The sequence below is a fragment of the Coregonus lavaretus genome (assembly GCF_964263955.1).
Source record: "Coregonus lavaretus genome assembly, chromosome: 13".
In the NCBI taxonomy this organism is placed as follows: domain Eukaryota; kingdom Metazoa; phylum Chordata; class Actinopteri; order Salmoniformes; family Salmonidae; genus Coregonus; species Coregonus lavaretus.
In genome coordinates this window covers 43,438,036-43,458,035 of record NC_140000.1, presented here as the reverse complement: position 1 = coordinate 43,458,035, position 20,000 = coordinate 43,438,036, and the positions used below count along the sequence as shown (strand labels likewise).

At 45.4% G+C, this 20,000-nt stretch overlaps 1 protein-coding gene across 1 annotated transcript in view; it reads right to left on the bottom strand.

Annotated features, from left to right (window-relative positions):
* Positions 1-11,120, bottom strand: part of LOC311140437 (USP6 N-terminal-like protein) — a 29,888-nt gene extending 18,768 nt beyond the window's left edge. Inside the window, exons 1-5 of the mRNA XM_084175495.1 lie at positions 10,931-11,120; positions 6,740-6,813; positions 3,549-3,631; positions 1,872-1,911; positions 1,407-1,487 (exon numbers count right to left, since the gene is read on the bottom strand). Of these exons, the coding sequence (XP_084031621.1) occupies positions 1,407-1,487; positions 1,872-1,911; positions 3,549-3,631; positions 6,740-6,813; positions 10,931-10,985 (333 nt within the window). The 5' untranslated portion in view covers positions 10,986-11,120. The remainder of the gene's footprint in view (positions 1-1,406; positions 1,488-1,871; positions 1,912-3,548; positions 3,632-6,739; positions 6,814-10,930) is intronic.
* Between the last annotated feature and the right edge of the window lie 8,880 nt (positions 11,121-20,000).

Genomic DNA, 20,000 nt, shown 5'->3' with positions numbered 1-20,000 from the left:
AGCTAACATTGAACCTGGTTAGTTAGCTACTTGCAGATTCATGCAGGGTAGTAATGTCATGAGTTGGGATTATGGTTAATTGTTTAGCTAGCTAGCTACATGTCTTAACAAAAGACTCCACTATGCAAGTATCCATTTCAATAGAATGTCAATGTGACAACTGTTGATAGACGTAGCTGGTAAATTCACTCTGGCTATCTACTCCGATTTCAGAGCACTCTCGTCTGAGTGTGCCAGAGCGCAGAATAACTGGCAAATTTACAAACGCTCAACACCCGTTGAATATGGCCGGTGTCAGTAAACGTTGGCAAAAAAGCGTAAATTGTTGCCAGCACCGCAGTTGCAGTCACCAACGCTCTGGATAACATAAAAACAGCCTAGCCAGCTTTGCTAGGGCAAGTAAAATGGTCAGTGAGCTGTTCTCTCATTTATGTCTGGAAGTAGCTAACAAGCTATCCAACGTTAGCCAGTTAGCTTGGGTGCTTGACTGCTGTTGTTAGGACAGAACGCTAGGATCAACCCTTAAAGATATGAGGGGGCTAAAGCTTAAGAGGGTGTGAACGATGCTGAATGGGTGTAGACAAAGAAGAGCTCTCCAGTAGGTAGCTTAGTGGGTAAGAACGTTGTGCCAGTAACCGAAAGGTCGCTGGTTCTAATCCCCGAGCCGACTAGGTGAAAAATCTGTCGATGTGCCCTTAAGCAAGGCACTTAACCCTAATTGCTCCTGTAAGTCGCTCTGGATAAGAGTGTCTGCTAAATGACTAAAAAAATAAAATAAAAACATTCAAAGGCCATTTTCTCAAAAGTGAGGTTACAAGTTTTTTTTTTTTTATTAGTTTTTTTTTTTTTTACATTTAGCAGAAGCTCTTATCCAGAGCAACTTACAGTTAGTGAGTGCATACATTATTTTAAAAAAAATTCATACTGGCCCCCCATGGGAATCGAACCCACAACCCTTATCCCCTTTATCAACTTTCAAAGCAGAATTACTTTCCCATTGCTCCTCAAATGCAATGTATGATATACCATTTTGTAGCTCTGTGTCTCTGCTTTTATCCAATGTAAAAAACACAATTTCAAATTTTGCTACATAAGACCGAATCAAGGCGGTTGGTCACATTTGGGCGGCAGGTAGCTTAGTGGGTAAGAGCGTTGTGCCAGTAACCGAAAGGTCGCTGGTTCTAATCCCCGAGCCGACTAGGTGAAAAATCTGTTTATGTGCCCTTGAGCAAGGCACCTAACCCTAATTGCTCCTGTAAGTCACTCTGGATAAGAGCGTCTGCTAAATGACTAAAATGTAAATGTAAATTTGACAACAGGAATGTGGGAATGAGAGATATTTTAAGAGAGACTGCAAGAAGGGGGAGAGATTGAGAGGGAGGAAGAGAGAGAGAGAGAGATCGTACCTTTTCACTGTTCTTATACTTGTCCCAGCTCTTCATCATCTTCAGCCATTTTGACGTCCTTTCTACCTCTAAGTGTTTTTGCTGAGGGGACACAGGAAGTGGCATGTTAACACTTCCTCATTACCATAACTCTGGAGGAACTGGATGTCAACAGATAAATATTCAGTATCACACATTTTGCTTCATAAAATGATCTAGGATGAGGCAAAGGTTATAGTGACCTTAGAATGCAATCTAAAATCAGGTCAGAACATTATGAAACTCATTGTAAGCTACAGTAGATTCTGAAAAGGAAAGAACTAATCAATTCTCAGCAACCAGAGTTCTATTCATAAAAGTAATCGTTATGTGTGTGAAAGACACTTTCTGTTCTTTCTCATCTGTGAAGGTCATTTTACAGTGGCATAGACATGTGGGATGGGAGAGATGTAGTTAGCCCTGAGGGTCTGAAACATGGTCAATCACCTTCTCTTCCACTGAGTCGTAGGACGGAAGCTCATTCTCACTGGGGAGGAGAAACAAAACAAGCTTTAGTATTACATAGCTTTGGTTTATTTTTAGACACATTCTTGCTTTGAAAATATGCAAGCTATCAATCATTGTTTGGCCATGGGCTTAGCTAAAGCTTTGCTGGTCTGGGCCTTTAAGAACATTACACATTTGGTAGGTGGGTGGAATTTTAGTAGGCTGTCTAACTCAACTTCCTCATACGCAGTGAAGATGGACAAGATAGATCCCCAAGATGAGATGTCTCAACGTGAATACGGACCACTCAAAGATTCTTTCCAGAGGAAGTGGAGTCATTAAAGAAATAAATGTTGTTACTGCCAGAGCTTGTTTAACCTTCCCTAACACTCATCAAACGGAGGGAACATTACACGTCAGCAGCCACGCAAACAGGAAATAACACATTAAAACATTCCTCCATTCTGGCTCCTGTCCTGTCCCAGTTTCAACACCTCTATGGCTATCTGTCAGTTACACTATGAAACTAACAGTTCAGAGCAGCACTGCTCTCTCTGTGCCACTCAGCCCACTGGCCTAGATCATAAATCGGGATTTCCCCATGGTGGGGGCCTGTTCCAATACTCTCAAAATGCATCCTTCCTTCTTTTAGTAATATTAACTAATCTGTCCATGACTGGGCAAGTGAAAGTAAGGTTTCCTCTCCATTGCTTTAACCAATCCAACATTGGTCAGACCTATGATTAGGTCAGATCTGTGATGACTTCAGGAAAGGAAGGGAACAGAGCCTGGGTCTCATCCCCCACTTCCTGTGTTTCTGCCCCGGGACTGCCCTGACCCCTGAACCTGACCTTTAACTCATACAGGAAGCACAGAGAGTTTGCAGTCTGTTTGTCGGTGTCTGTCTGGAAATGGGGCATTCCCTTATTTTCTCCCTCATCCTCATCATCACACCTAGTCAGTATGACCTAGAAAGGGCTTTCCTTCATAGGCTAATTCATGGAGCCTGAGGCCTCGTCTCTCCACTGTCTTAACCATGGGCCCCAGCTCTGTGCCCATAGCCAATCCACTGTCCTGGCATTAGGCCACAACCTCTTCATCTCTCTCTTCTCTCCAAGACCATAACCTTCAGCCAAGCCCCCATCTGCTCTCTCCATCCCTCGCTCTACCACCGACCATAGCCTTCACCCAGGGCCTCAACCTCTCCATCCTTCCCTCTCTCCAGACAGTAACCTTCTCTCCATCTCTCTCTCCCCTATACCGTAAGTCTGGCCCTGAGCCCCCACACTGTGATTGTGGCTAACCCTGCAGCTTCCTGCCTGGACCAGCCCACATGTGCCAGCCTATATATACACAACTGTTATAACTGCCTAAGAACAGTGTTGTTTAAGAGCCATGCAACCCCACTGCTGGCCATGCCAAAGCCACACAACACACCAGCCTACAGAGAGAGAGGCTTATACTCAACACCAAGCTTTATAGAGTCACTTTCTCCTACTTCAAGACAAGGGTACTGTTTTAAACTAGTGTTCTTTGAAGCTTACTGAAGTTAAATATCAGAACACAAACAAGGGGGAAGATTGTGGTGTGTAATGAATTGATCACTTAAGGGTGTATGTATGTGTGTGTGTGTGTGTGTGTGTGTGTGTGTGTGTGTGTGTGTGTGTGTGTGCTTACTGTACGAAGCCGAAGCGGTCAATGACTTTGTACAGGTGGAAGCTTGCATCCTCCCAGGGTTCCACAGTGGCGCCCTCTTTTCCCTGCAATCAAAGAGCCTCATGGGTAAAGCAATGAATAACAAGTAGTCTGAAATGCTTGTGCTTTAAAAAACCATCCTTGGGGAACATATTTTTTTAAACTTTGAATGCAGCACAAATGAGAATGAATACCAATGAGATACTTTGAATGAAAAAGAAGTGATGTAACTTGATAAATATATAGAACTGGATGGCTACATACTTTGTAAACATCGACACTATTACAATAGAGATAGAACATTAACATCAATGTTATTCTACACTGAACAAAAATATAAACGCAACATGTAAAATGTTGGTCCCATGTTTCATGAGCTGAAATAAATGGATTCCAGAAATGTTCCATACGCACAGAAAGCTTATTTACATCCCTGTTAGTGAGCATTTGTCCTTTGCCAAGAATCCATCCACCTGACATGTGTGGAATATCAAGAAGTTGATTAAACAGCATGATCATTACACAGGTGCACCTTGTGCTGGGGTCCAAAATGTGAAGTTGTATCACATAATAAAATGCCACAGATGTCTCAAGTTAAGGGAACGTGCAATTGGCATGCTGACTGCAGGAATGTCCACCAGAGCGGTTTCCAGAGAATTGAATGATCATTTCTTTACCATAAGCCGCCTCCAATCTCATTTTCAAGAATTTGGCAGTACATCCATCCGGACTCACAATCGCAGACCACGTTTATGGCATTGTGTGGGCGAGCGGTTTGCTGATGTCAACGTTGTGAACAGAGTGTCCCATGGTGGCGGGGTTGTGGTATGGGCAGGCAGGAATAAGCTACGGACAACTAACACAATTGCCTTTTATTGATGGCAATTAGAATGCACAGAGATACCACGACGAGATCCTGAAGCCCATTTTCCTGCCATTCATCCACCGCCATCACCTCATGTTTCAGCATGATTATGCACGGCCCCATGTCACAAGGATCTGTACACAATTCCTGGAGGCTGAAATTGTCCCAGTTCTTCCATGGCCTGCATTCTCAGACATGTTACCTGTTGAGCATGTTTGGGGTGCTCTGGATCGACGTGTACGACAGCATGTTCCAGTTCTCACCAATATCCAGCAACTTCACACAGCCATTGACGAGGAGTGGGACAACATTCCACCGGCCACAATCAACAGCCTGATCAACTCTATGCAAAGGAGCTGTGTCGTGCTGCATGAGGCAAATGGTGGTCATACCAGATACTCACTGGTTTCAGATCCACACCCCTACTGTTTTTAAAAGGTATCTGTTACCAACATATGCATATCTGTATTCCCAGTCATGTGAAATCTATAGATTAGGGCCTAATGAATTTATTTCAATAGACTGATTTCCTTATATGAACTGTAACTAAGTAAAATCTTTGAAATTGTTGCGTTTATATTTTTGTTCAGTATATTTACCCTCAGACATTCTGGAGCAGGGATGGGCAACTCCAGTCCTTTCCGCTCCCCTTCAGAGTGTGTGTGTATGTGTATGTGTACATTCTATGCTTGGCTGTGCTACAGAGCCTAGCCCTGCTGCTAACAGGTGTGAAATGAAGAGCTAGGCAGACGCCCCCTGAGTCACAGCCTGACTCAAGGCCGAGGAGAGGCTGTTTTTTTTAATCAGACAATAGAAAGAAAGTCAACATTGAAAATGAGAAAATGGGAGAACGCAAGAGAGAGCAAAGGAAAATAATGAGAAAATGAAAATAAATTGTGAAGACGGAGGGGAAGATGGAAGGATTGTATAGAGAAACAAATACAAGGGGAAAAAAAATAGAGAACAGGTGGGAGACTGAAATAGAGGGCAAAAGAGGTGAAGAAGAGTGAGCGAAAGAGGAAAAAAAGAGCGAGAGCTAAACAATCTCCAGCATTGGCTGAGGTCTGTAAGGCTAGCCTGAAGACCAGCTGGTGAGGTCATGGATGTCTAAATACATCTCTCCCTCGCTTTCTCCTTCCCTCGCTCCCTCTCTTTACTGGAAGTTCTGTCCTAACTTAACACAGCTCCCTCACACAGCAGAAACAGGGTCAAATAAATATGAATAAACCAAAAAGAGATTGTTCTTACATCCGACCTCAGGCCGAACATTTACATTTTAGTCATTTAGCAGACGCTCTTATCCAGAGCGACTTACAGTTAGTGAGTGCATACATTTTCATACTGGTCCCCCGTGGGAATCGAACCCACAACCCTGGCGTTGGAAACGCCATGCTCTACCAACTGAGCTACACGGGACTACACACACAGCGCCAGGAAGAGATGTCAGTGGAGACACAGACAGACTGTATAAAGCCCATGTCATTTGGTATCTGCGTATAGACACAGTGGCACACACACGTGACAGCTGTGTAACATCCATGTCGTAGCAGAATTGGAGCGTGATTCTGTGCAGTGTTTCACTTTGTCAAGTTTCCATGTTTCTGGTGTTACGTCTATGATTGACTGTCACAGTTAGAGAGTGTATAGAATGTTTCTGTACCTTTTCAAGTATTCTCCTGTAGTCAAAGGAAAGAGGAAGGATAGGCCGTACTCTCCCATACCCTTGAATGAAACCCCATTGATAGAAAACGTTGAGGTCTGTAGTGAGAGCATGACCTCCATCTTTGTCTTGATGTTTTGATAACAGTCTCCCTCCTGGGGCTCCCTGACACCGTCATGATGAAACTGAATTGATTTTGATTGGACTCGTTCCGCTTCGCCAACGAGAGAAAATGGACTCCTCTTGTGATCAGGGTCAAACATCAAAACATAATTAAACTCTGTGTCAGAGTGCCCGCCTCTCTCCTCCTCTCCATCCCTCCATCATTGCTCCTCTCTTAATGAGCGGGCTTGATTATACTGCCCGCTGGACTTAATTAAAAAGGCTAATTTATAAACCAGGCACGACGGCTGGCTATAGTGATGATGCCACAGGCAATGGAAAGAGGTGCCACACACACAATGGTGTGGATGGACACACACACGTTTCACCATCAGTCTGACAAATATGACAATTTTATGACAAGAAAACAAAGCACAAATCTCTGGAAACCTCCTAGAAATATTGTTATCCCAGCTTCTGTCTGGTACTGACAGACAACCATGTAATGCTGCAGGTGATTGACTGTCCTAATAGAGGGTTTCTTACCTTGTCATATTTGGAGACGATATTGGCCCTCTCCTGCTCAAGCCTCAGCACAGCATCCTGCTCTGTACCAGACGCTGCCAGACAAAACAGAGGGAGGAGAGAGAGGGAGAGAGAGAGAGAGAGAGAGAGAGAGGATAAGAATTTGTCTTAAAAATGTCAACATATCAACCTTTGTATTGTGGTTCCAGTAGGCTCAGTGAAGGCCAATACAGACTGGATATGGTCGTGCTGTACCTTTTCACTACCCATCATCAAACACCAAGTGGTCCAGTTCTCTGGACCCACACTGAGCCAGGGGTCAAAGGTTAAAGCCTGGCCTACCGTAGCACACACTGGGGGCCATGTCTGAGTCACACTGGTGGAACTAGCTGGGCTCACCAGGGGTGGAGTGTGTCATACACAGCTAAGAGGCTGTTTGAGAGCAGTAGTGTGTGTGTGTACTGTATGTGTGTGTGTGTGAGAGCCTTTGAGTTGAGCCACTTTGAGCTCAAAATGGAGGCCATTGTCATAGAGGGACGTCACTATGTGACAGACAGGGAGAGAGAAAGGCTCTGTGTCTGCACAGCCTACGTGGTGTGTGTGTGTGTGTGTGTGTGTGTGTGTGTGTGTGTGTGCGCGTGCGTGCGTATGTCAGCTATTATACCCCAGACGGACGATTAACAAGAAACTGTCAGACGTGATCAGGATGCTGAGAGAGCCCAACAAAGGCATGAAAATGAATACACACACACACACACACCTCTCCTTTACCTCAACTATACCACTCAACCAAGTGAGTTTCCTCCATTTACAATCATTGGTTTCCTCATCAGATTATGACCGTATGATTGGACCGGTCGAATGTAAAGGTCCAACAAACACAGTCACTCTACACACACACTGCCACTTCCTGATTCAGCAGCCAATGGGAAGTTCAAAATACAGGAAACAGGTTAACAAAGCTGGCACAGAATATACGTGTGTGTGTTGGATCATGGTTTGAAGCACTGTGGTAATAGTGGAAAAATAGTGGAAAACAAAAAAGAAGATTTATTGATAGAAAGAGCCCCATTGGTTATATGATTTCAACAACAACACAGGTAGTTCTTGTGATGGAATGTAGAACATGCCGGAACATACTGTGTATCTGAGGTTTTCTATTATCAAAAGGCTTGTACTAAATCATCCTTCCTGATGTGAAAATATTCTGGTACACTTTGATCCGGTCAAGTCCTGATGGAAAAAGACGATGAATCTTTCCAGGCGACGGATCAAGCATTGGCATTTCATCTGCTTTGATGTACCTACACTGAGCTGCCAGCTAAATGCACATTAGAAAGACAAGTTGTGTGTGTGTGTGTGTGTGTGCCTCAGACACATTGGACTCACGCTGAGAATAAACAAACACTGAACTAGTTCTGTACATTTATTTTTACACAGAATGAGGCAGCTTGCCGACCATATTAGTGTGAGAATAAATACATCGCTCCACACATAGCACAAGAAAGAACACAATACTGTGTTCTTAGTGAAAGAGGCTATTGTAGATACTCTGTGTGCTACTGTGTTCACTGAGCTGGTGTGAGACATGAAGTAATTCTCTCCATTCCCCAGAATGGCAGAGAAGCAACCACCAATGAGGATACAGCTTTTCAACCCTCTCCACCAATGAGATGTTCTGCTTGGCCTCCACTCAAGAAGTACAAGGTCTCAAGGGAAGGGTGATTTTACAGTTTTAATCATTTTGTTTTTCCTTTCTCTTTTTTCCCTTTCACTTTTTCAGTCAGTATTCCGACAGGAAGTATTCCACTCTGATTCTTCCCCACGTCCTCCCTGGTCTCGTCCGTAATTCCAGTATGTCCCGAACAAACATCGCTCTTATTGAGCCGGCCGGAATTTTTATGACAGGGTGGTGTGTAACTGTCTGTCACAGTGAAAGGCATGTCGCCATGGGCTGCCAATGGAACACAGAGTGGGAGAAGGGACTGCAGGGGGACAGCAGGGGACACTGTCTGGAAATAAATAACGTCCGTCCGTCCGTCCGTCCCTCCCCCCCGAATTCCACCCAGGAGGCTGTTTCCATGGTTCAGTGGAATGGAATTCTGGGTAAATGGGATTGAGTCTTCCCATAGTAAAGCCCAGTGTTGGCAGCGTTAGCAGTAACACACTGAACCCCCCCAGCGGCCATATTAGTATTCAACAGGGGCAGCGCTTAAGCAAAACGCAATTAGACTCTTTCATGCTTGGGGAATGGTGCTGGCATCCGTGACTCCGCGTTTGTAAGGGGTTGGGGGCTCGTTCAGAGTTATTATGTTTTGTTATGTTGCTTGGACTGCTGCGACTCCTCGTGCCTCCAGAATCCTCCTGGACAAGCCCCTGCCTTGAGGCTACAGGGCTGCTTGAGGAAAAACATCCATACCTGAACCTTTGCTCTTCCAGCGAGTCACCCCATCCTCCTCCCCCTCACCCTGTACACTCCTACTCTTCTTTTCCCTGGTTAGACCCACTACCTCACTGACCTTTCACCCCTCCCTCATCCTCCTCTGCCAGTCTCAACCTCTTCACATGGCAGCGGCCTGTGGCGACGGCTGCGTAGAATAGCAGGTAATTTCCCTCTCCCGCTGTGACTAAAATGTCCCTGTCGGTCTAGCACTTTGCCTGAGTGGAAATTACCTGGTCCTCCGCTTTCCCCTTCATTCCTGCTCTCTACCATCAGTCACACAGCCGTGTCCCTCTCTTTCTCTCTCCATCCATCCCTCACAGAGATCATATAGTTAGTTAGAATAGAAAGCTGTCATTTTCCCTGCTGAAAGGTCTTAATCATACAGTAGGCTTCTGAAAAACGCAGGAAAATGTCACTGAAAGAACAGAGGAGAGAACTGGTCTCGCTCACAGGTTAGGGACAACATGTTGTCAATCTGTATATAACTTGTCTGTCCATGATGATTCAAGTGTTGATCAAGTCTATAAAAGAATGAACCTAGAATCATGCTTTAATCCAATCAAATCAGACTCAGAGCCCGTCTTCTGGACAACATCATCAAAAACAACAGACTTTATAATAACATCCCTCTCTCTTAGTCAACATAATAACAATGAGTCTTCCTGTGTCGTCCATCTGCTAAAGTACCTGTCTGTATCCATCACAACTCCTGTCACAGAGTGAGTCAGGATGACAGTAAACAATAGACTTAATATTAGTGCTCCTCTCTTTTAGGGTCTTGTGGTTTCTATTCCAAGACTTGTCTTTTGCTTGCGCTCTCTGCTCCAAGTCAACACTCATGCCTGGTTCCTATCGGCAAAGGTACTGAAGCTGCATGGTTCTAATGGAAAGAAGTCATTTCCTGTCTGTTCTTGAACTCACAGAGCCTCACACTTCACTTTGTTCATCCGTCTCTCAGCCTGCCTGTGTTCAGCCAATCAACACGCCCCAAGGCCAAGTTGGAGACGACCAGGCTGAGAGTGCCGCCTCTAATGCAGTAAGGTGAATACACACATACCAAATGGACTTATTACTGAAGAAAAAGGATCTATATGGCAATCGCAAAGTGCACCAAGGCCATGTCAATTCATGCCTTGAAATGAATATAATGTAAAAAGTGAACAAAAAGAGAAATACCTACTGAATAAGGACTGAAATAAACATTGACGTTTGCGGTATGCCAGAGTTCTAAATGGAGCCTGTGTGTGTGCTGTTGTAGACGTACCATTGTGTGTCCAAATATACAAACACACACACTAGTCTGATGTCACCCAACTGTCAGGGTAACAGCAAAAAAAAAAAACATTCAACTGTAGGCTAACCACACGCGGCATAACACTGGGCATGCTATTAGCATTGCTCCAAACCTACATTCATTTGCCCAAACTAGATGTAGAACACACAAACATGTTTCAACCTGTACCCAACCACATCACACAGTTGACCTCAACACAGTCACAATGACGTCACTCAATACCATGAAGACATGTCTACCCACAGAGTAGTTTACCCTCAAACTACGCTCAGACATGTTATAAATATCATGTGACCTTTCATGTCTCCAAGTAACTGAATCTCAATTGCAAACTGTACAACACCATTAGAACTTTATCATTTAAGTTACATTTTTCAACCACAAAAAAATCTGACAGAAGCAATAGGTAAAGTGTCAAAAACCAAAGCGGTCTTTTTTGCCTGAAGTCAGTCGCCTCAGTGACATCACGACTTACCTCTCTTCACGCTCTCTGTTGGATCCTCCAGTCTACTGAGAGCTTTAGTCCGCATTAGTGACAGCCCGGGATATACCAACGCAACTCACAAAAAACCCTAACCCATCCCAGAACCACCGACTCTGCCACGGCAACTACTTCGCACGACAACAGTCCACGTACCAATGAGAGGAACCAGAGAGACAGACAAATGGTGGCTTGTGTTGATACGCTCTTCAGAGCAGCAGAAGGGAGATCAGAGTGGTTGAGTTTGAGGGCCTCTGTCACAATGCAGCGGTTTGTTTACTTTACAGAGAGATTAGAGAACGAGAGAGGGAACGAGAGAGAGCAAGAATGAGAGGGAGAGAGAGAGCGAGAACGAGAGAGAGAGGGACACTGACTTCAGGATCAAGTCACTGCTACCCCACTCACGACATTCCACACCCAAACGCAAACACACAACAACAGCCCCTATTCAATTCACAGAAGAGAGGGAGGGAGAGAAGGACAGACAGAGAGAGAGAGAGAGAGAGAGAGAGAGAGAGAGAGAGAGAGAGAGAGAGAGAGAGAGAGAGAGAGAGAGAGAGAGAGAGAGAGAGAGGGGGAAAGAGGGACAGAGAGAGAGAGAGAGAGGGGGAAAGAGGGACAGAGAGAGAGAGAGAGAGGGGGAAAGAGGGACAGAGAGAGAGAGAGAGAGGGGGAAAGAGGGACAGAGAGAGAGAGAGAGAGAGGGGGAAAGAGGGACAGAGAGAGAGAGAGAGAGGGGGAAAGAGGGACAGAGAGAGAGAGAGAGAGGGGGAAAGAGGGACAGAGAGAGAGAGAGAGAGGGGGAAAGAGGGACAGAGAGAGAGAGAGAGAGGGGGAAAGAGGGACAGAGAGAGAGAGAGAGGGGGAAAGAGGGACAGAGAGAGAGAGAGAGGGGGAAAGAGGGACAGAGAGAGAGAGAGAGAGGGGGAAAGAGGGACAGAGAGAGAGAGAGAGAGGGGGAAAGAGGGACAGAGAGAGAGAGAGAGAGAGAGGGGGAAAGAGGGACAGAGAGAGAGAGAGAGAGGGGGAAAGAGGGACAGAGAGAGAGAGAACAAGGAGATGAAGGAAGACAGTGGGTGGGACACAAGGAGAGGAGATAAAAAAATTCAAGGAGAGATCAAACCAGCTTTCATTAAAGACTCAATAATAACTCCTGTGGTGAGTCGAATACCCAGAACGATCATGTTGATCCAGGCATATTGCAACAGCCGGGGAGAGAAGAGGAAGGGAGGGAGGGAGAGGAAGAGAGATAATTGTTCTTGGATCTGTCTCTCTCTCTCTTTCTCCATCGCTACGGTACATTTCTACACTGGCACACACAAACGCCCACGCCCATGCCCAGTAAGGGAATGGCTGATGTGGCTGAAATGCCGTTATCACTTCTAAAGCGTCGAGGTCATCCTGCAGGGCAGGCAGGCAGGCTTGGAGGCTCTGGTGTTCTTTCTGGGAATGTTCTAACACACTGGCTACTTTCTGAGAAGGGACACGTCCACTGCAACCACACTGTCAGTAATATGGACTTGAGAGTTATTGAGCACATTCCAGTGAATCCTCTTTTAAAAAAAAGGACGGAGTAAATTAAATTTGAAATGAAAGTCATGAAATGCATCTCGCCTTCACTCTTGCCCTCTCCCCCGCTCTCTGTATTTGACAAGAGCAGCAGGATATTGTCATATTGAGTGAGAAGTTGACCCTTCACCTCACTCTTGACTGGTATATAGTTCTCTCTCTCGACTGTTGTACAGTTCTCCCTCTCCCCTTCCAACTGTATATAACAAATCTGCCAAGCACTTTGGCAACTGTGTGTGTGGGCGATCTCTGGCACCACATAGTAAGATGAAATCAGAGAGGAGTGTCATAAACTCCCCCGTACTGAACTTTAATGTGAATATAAAACAAGTGATTTAAATATGTTCCGCACTCCAGTAACAAGTGGATCCGAACTGTCTTTGTTCTGTTAGGTGTGTGTGTGTGTGTGTGTGTGTGTGTGTGTGTGTGTGTGTGTGTGTTGCGTGCAGTGTTCACAGTTGAAGGTGTCAAATCACAGAAGTGACAATCTATGTACACCATACACACCTTTGCTGGAGTGTTTAATTAAAAACATTTATAAAATCATACTTTCCCTGGATTTCACAACAACGTTACCAATTCTATCTGGACTACTGGTGCTTTCTGTATGCTACTGTAAAACAGTAGTCTAAGCTTTGTAGAAAGCTTTGTGCGTGAAATCTGAGACTAGGCGTAGAGGGACTAAAAGGCATCACTTTACAGATGATCAATCAATATTCAATTAGCAATCAATCAGCAGCAGTATAGTGCATAATTCCACTGTTAATCTAAATACATGACATCCACATAGAACAACTTTACACAGTATCCATCCACCCACCTATTCCGATTGTCACTTAGAGACACTCTGGATGAAAACCTAGGTGTGGGTTGGCAGCAGTAAAGACGGACACACACACACACACACACACACAGAAAGACCGACAGACAGACAGACCGACAGACAGAGAGAGCCACGATGAGTGACATACACAGTCTCATTGTTACTTTGGGAGGAGTCTGACACCATCTCTATCTATCTGACACCATCTCAATCTCTGTCTTGCTCTGACAGTCATCGTGCACACACAAAACACTTGTGTCCCCACACTACGGACGATGGAATCATCTGCTGTGAGTAATGACAGTTTGTCAAGTGCAGTGTGCACACACACACACACACACACACACAACTGTGCATGTATGGGAGCTATATTGTTATTTGCAACGTCAACGTATCAAACAAGGAACACAACAATATTAGTACATTAAATGAAGCAATTTAGAGAGAACGTGCCTAGATTTAGCGGTAGTAAACAGACTGTATCTCTAGTGGTGTGGGACCATGTGTGGCACCACTACTGAGACACACAGCTGTGATTCTTACAACCCCCACGACTGGTGACACCGTCACTGTCACCGCTGTCATCAGCCAGGTAAGACAGGACAGGTGTCATAAGAGTCAGACAGAGAACCAACAATACAACAAACTCATCTAGGCTAATAACAGGTGTACGCAAAAACAAATAGGATAGGACTGTCACAACTCGTCTGTCGAGAGAGAGAGATCCAAAATCCAGAAAAGAGCCGTTCAATTCTCTAACCACTTAAAAGGAAGCGATTCCCAAACCTTCCATAACAAAGCCATCACCTACAGAGAGATAAACTTGAAGAGTCCCCTAAGGAAGCTGGTCCTGGGGCTCTGTTCACAAACCCAAACAGACCCCACAGAGCCCCAGGACAACAACACCACAATTAGACCCAACCAAATCATGAGCAAACAAAAAGAGAATTACTTGACACATTGGAAAGAATTAACAAAAAAACAGAGCAAACTAGAATGCTATTTGGCCCTAAACAGAGAGTACACAGTGGCAGAATACCTGACCACTGTGACTGACCCAAACATAAGGAAAGCTTTGACTATGCACAGACTCATTGAGCATAGCCTTGCTATTGAGAAAGGCCGCCGTAGGCAGACCTGGCTCTCAAGAGAAGACAGGCTATGTGCACACTGCCCACAAAATGAGGTGGAAACTGAGCTGCACTTCCTAACCTCCTGCCAAATGTATGACCATATTAGAGACCCATATTTCCCTCAGATTACACAGACCCAAAGAATTTGAAAACAAATCCAATTTTGATCAACTCCCTTATCTACTGGGTGAAAAACCACAGTGTGCCATCACAGCAGCAACATTTGTGACCTGTTGCCACAAGAAAAGGGCAACCAGTGAAGAACAAACACCATTGTAAATACAACCCATATTTATGTTTATTTATTTTCCCATTTGTCCTTTAACTATTTGCACATTGTTACAACATTGTATATATACATAATATGACATTTGAAATGTCTTTATTCTTTTGGAACTTCTGAGTGTGATGTTTACTGTTAATATTTATTGTTTATTTCACTTTTGTTTACTATCTACTTCACGTGTTTTGGCAATGTTAACATACGTTTCCCATGCCAATAAAGCCCTTGAATTGAATTGAGAGAACGAGAAAGAGAGCGAGAGAGAGAGAGAAAATGGATAGACATCTGCTAACATACAGTACATCACTCCCCCTTTCATCTCTATCTCCATAACCCAGAAATGTGAAGTGTCTGGATTGTTTATCAAACACGGCTGGTCAGTAGGGAGAGAGGGGTGGAGAGAGTACTCTAGTTACTTTGATATCTACACTACCGAAAGACCTCTGCACTAACCTAAGGGCCTGTGTATAAGCATTCACAGTCCAGCCATTTCAAGGCTAAGACAGAACTACCCTCTTCCTTCACTGTGAGAACGTATGTTTCACATTAAAACAGGAAGCATGTTCTTTTGAGTGTGAAAAATCTAACTGGATGGGAACTCTGCTGTTTTCATTTACCCCAGAAAATAATTGAATACTGCTTCAGTAAGGAGCCCTGAGACAGAGAAACAGAAGCAGTGTTGAGGGCCATTTGCTATCTTATCTAATATGTTCCGAAATATCTCAATCTAAAGTTACAGATATAGCGCCGTCCATCACATGGATAAATTCTCCTTTGAGGCCAAAATTACAGAATAAGCCGGAGGCAATATGTAGCCTAGTTTCTCTCTCTAGGTGCTTATACGGCAAACAATTAGACTAGATGCTAAAATGGTTTTGATATCGGTGGGCAGATGCTAACCGGCTACCTGCTGTTTAACGCGAGGGGATCTAAACTCTACCCCTCTCCCTCCTCTGACAACCCAGCATGCAATGTTTAAAGCCGTGCTAACACACACACACACACACACACACACACACACACACACACAGACACACAGACACACAGACACACCGCGCCAATAGTTCACACAACTTGATGTGTTACACTACAGCAAGAACAAATCTCCCTTTTTTAAGCTGCTGGCACATTTGAATAATTGAGTGAGATGCTCTCCCCTAGCTGTTAGAAATATGACTGTTTTAAGATGGGAGGGGGAGAGAGAAGAAAGGAGGGAATGTTAGGAGAGAGTGAGGAGAGAGAGAGGGAGGGAGGGAGGGAGAGGGAGGGAGGGTGAGAGGGAGAGGGAGGGAGGGTGAGAGGGAGGGAGGGAGAGAGGGAGGGAGGGAGAGAGGAGAGAGGGAGGGAAGGAGAGTGAGAGGAGAGAGAGAGGGAAAGAGGGAGGGAAGGAGGGTGAGGAGAGAGGGAGGGAGAGTGAGGGAGGGGGGAAGGAGAGTGAGGAGAGAGGGAGAGAGGGAGGGAGGGGAGAGAAAGGGAGGGAGTGTGAGAGGGAGGGAGAGTGAGAGGGAGGGAGGGAAGGAGAGTGAGGAGAGGAGAAACATACTTCATGCAGAATTGATTCTAGAGATAGTAAGATGCCAGTGCTGCTGACCAGAGCAGAGTGGATGAGAGGGAATAAGACACTGGAGCAGCAGGCTGGATTAGACTGGTTATAAATCCCTATACAGCCATCTCATCTCCATCCCATCAGTATGGGAAAGGGAACGGGGGTACCTAGTCAGTTGTACAATTGAATGCATTCAACTGAAATGTGTATTCTGCATTTAACCCAACCCCTCTGAATCAGAGAGGTGCGGGGGGGGGTCTGCCTTAATCGACGTCCACGTCATCGGCGCCCGGGGAGCAGTTGTTGTTGTGGGTTAACTGCCTTGCTCAGGGGTATAATGACAGATTTGTACCTTGTCAGCTCGGGGATTCGAACCAGCAACCTTTCGGTTACTGGCCTAACACTCCTACCCGCCAGGCTACCTGCCGCGACAGGCTGGGTGGTGTTCAGAAGGGCACAGTGTAGCAAAATGTTTTGCAATGGAAAACAAATATCAGTGTTCTTATTGGACAAGTTCAGAACGTAACTTGCTCGCTACTGAACACGACCCTACTGAGCATGGGCAGGCATGCTGGACCTAGCTCCTCCCGTCACCTGCCTGGCCAGCAGAATGCCAGACCCAACAAAAGGAGGGAGTTTAGTACTAGCCCAAGATATAAGTTCAAATATAGGGACATTTGCTTTCACAAACGCTCAGAAGTCCTTACTGATTCTGCACAAACATATTCAGACATGTACATTCTACACTCAGAGAGATGCTGATACGTCACATATACAGAGAGATAAAGACCCTGCTGATACGTCACATACACAGAGAGATAAAGACCCTGCTGATACGTCACATATACAGAGAGATAAAGACCCTGCTGATACGTCACATACACAGAGAGAAAGACCCTGCTGATACGTCACATACACAGAGAGATAAAGACCCTGCTGATACGTCACATATACAGAGAGATAAAGACCCTGCTGATACGTCACATTCACAGAGAGATAAAGACCCTGCTGATACGTCACATATACAGAGAGATAAAGACCCTGCTGATACGTCACAAACACAGAGAGATAAAGACCCTGCTGATACGTCAAAGGGCTCAGTGCATTACACATACTGTGTTCGAGCCGTCTGAAGTGACAGACTGAAATGTCATCATCTCACCACGCACCCTCTCCCTCTCTCACCAACCCCACACCTCAGCAGATCACCCACTGACAGACAGCACCTTTACCACAGAACACTATCTAGCAACAAAGGCTGCTGCTACTGTCTGTGGGGTGAGATACCACACTGCAGACAACACCTGACTGTCTCAGCAGCTTTGTGGTGTGTGTGTGTGTGTGTGTGTGTGTGTGTCTAAAGCGAAGTGTGCACATATTATGGTTAGTGTGTGCACCGGTGTATGTTTGAGTGTGTTGAGGATTTCTCCGCAGGGTCGATGGCCGGAGATTAAAATGGCAGTGAGATGGAAGGCGGAGGGCCCTAAACTCAATGTTCCCTTTGTAGTGGGGATCACAGATCGATGAGAAGCTCAACTCTCCACAACACCAGCTCTGTTCCACTGCTCCTGCCTGGAGCACAGATTACATGCTGCTACATAGGGAATGGGACATTTTTGAGTTATTATCAGGCTCAATATGTTGAGACACACACAAACCAGTTCCTTTCAGGTCTCCGCAATCTTGATCACATTTTTGTTGTTGTTAATAAATCAACAATTCCCTGCATATTATTCGAGGTATTGGCAAATTTGACCAATCACCACACTATTTCCGCATAAAACAGTCAAATCAACCCATCACCACAGCACAAAAAGAGGGCTCACAATTTCAACCAATCACTGCATAAATATGGTTAAATCAAGCCACACGTCAACAAACTTTATCCCTCGTCAGCGCAATTTCGCAACAAATTTGACAAAATCATCGCATTGCCATGCAAAATGTCAGAATTGCGGCAGCAAAATCAAGCATTTTGCCTGCAAATATCACAAACAAAATCCCTGTGAAATCCTAGAGGGACTGACAAACATTCATACACGTCACAAACGTACATGCACGTGCACGCGCACACAGAATTCATCATTAACAAGCAGTGAGGTGAGAAGTGTGTCAAATGTCTTCATCCACCTGGCATGTAAAAAAGACACACTGGGTTAAGACAATAGAGGCAGCCTTTGTTAAGGAGATACTTTAGGCCTCCATGTCTTTAAATAGGCTGTTGAAGTTTAAAAATAACCCACAACACAACCCATATAATCACTAGCCAGTAGCCTGAATGGGGATGCAGTGTGTTACGGCTCCACTCAGAGCCCAGGTGACTCTCCTCAGATTGTACGACTGAACTTTTGGCAGCGAGAAGCTTTAGCCACTCATTAGTGCCCACAGCCCAACACGGACCCCTCAGAACTGGTCCAATCAGCAGACAGGACTAGAGGTCAGGGGTCACCAAGTGTCCCATTACCCCAGGGCATCTTCCTTAATTATTTAGCACTCACCGGACACACACACACACACACACACACACACACACACATCCCATTGCAACAGAGCCATTACAACAGTACCAAGGGAATCTCTTTCTCTCTAGCAAACTCTCTCACAAAGACAGACACACACAAGGGTTCACTCAGAAGTCAATGGCATTCATTTTCAGGGACACACTCCAGCTAATGCACAGCACAGTCATAGATACACATGGACAGACAGACACAAACCGAAGCACAGATACACACAAAAGAAAGAAAGGCATTTCACTGTACTTGTGCACGTGACAATAAAACTTGAAAACACACACCTCCGTATCTGGCGGCTGCTCTGCGTCGGGAGGGAGACACCAGCTCCCTGACCATATGAAGCACCTGCATGCTCATAGGGGGGAGGGGCCAACCGTGCACACTGGGCGTGGGGAACCCTCTCTCGCCCTCGCACCCCCGACAACCTCATCCCTCACAGGGTTCTCTGAAATCATCCCAATGTCTTAAAACTCCAGATCTCAAATCTTGGATCCCATCTTATTCCCAGGCACCAGATTTAGGGTCCACAGAGCGAGGATCTTTCCACAGTCTTAGTTCCTCTTTTTGGGGTCGAGTAGTGGCGGCAGCCCCTCAAGGTTCCAAGGATGATTCAAAGGTTAGCTTTAGCCTCCAGTTCCACCCAGTCATCCCTAAGCTTTTTTTCTCTCTGTTCCGATCCAACCTCCTTCTCTCCTCAGTCTCTCTCAGCACCAGCTGCAAGCCCTCAACACTCCCTTATGCCATCACACTCACGTCCCTAGCACTCATACACTTTCTCTCCTACTCTGCTACATGTGAATATCTAAGGCAGTCACATTTAGAACGACCTAGTGAGGCAGTCTGTTCTAAGACACTGAAGGCAGTCTGCTCCACTGGTATTCCGCTCCTCTCTCTATCTCCAGGGGTCAGCGGTTGTTTCTGTCCAGGTAGATGATCACCTCCAGTTGTCCTACGGCTCTCACATGTCCAGCAATACCAGACCGCCGCTCTCACACGTCCATTAACACCAGACCACCGCTCTCATGTCCAGCAATACCAGACCACTGCTCTCACATATATCCATTAATACCAGACCATCGCTCTCACATATATCCATTAATACCAGACCATCGCTCTCACATGTCTAGGAATACCAGACCACCACTCTCATGTCCAGGACTACCAGACCACCGCTCTGATGTCCAGGACTACCAG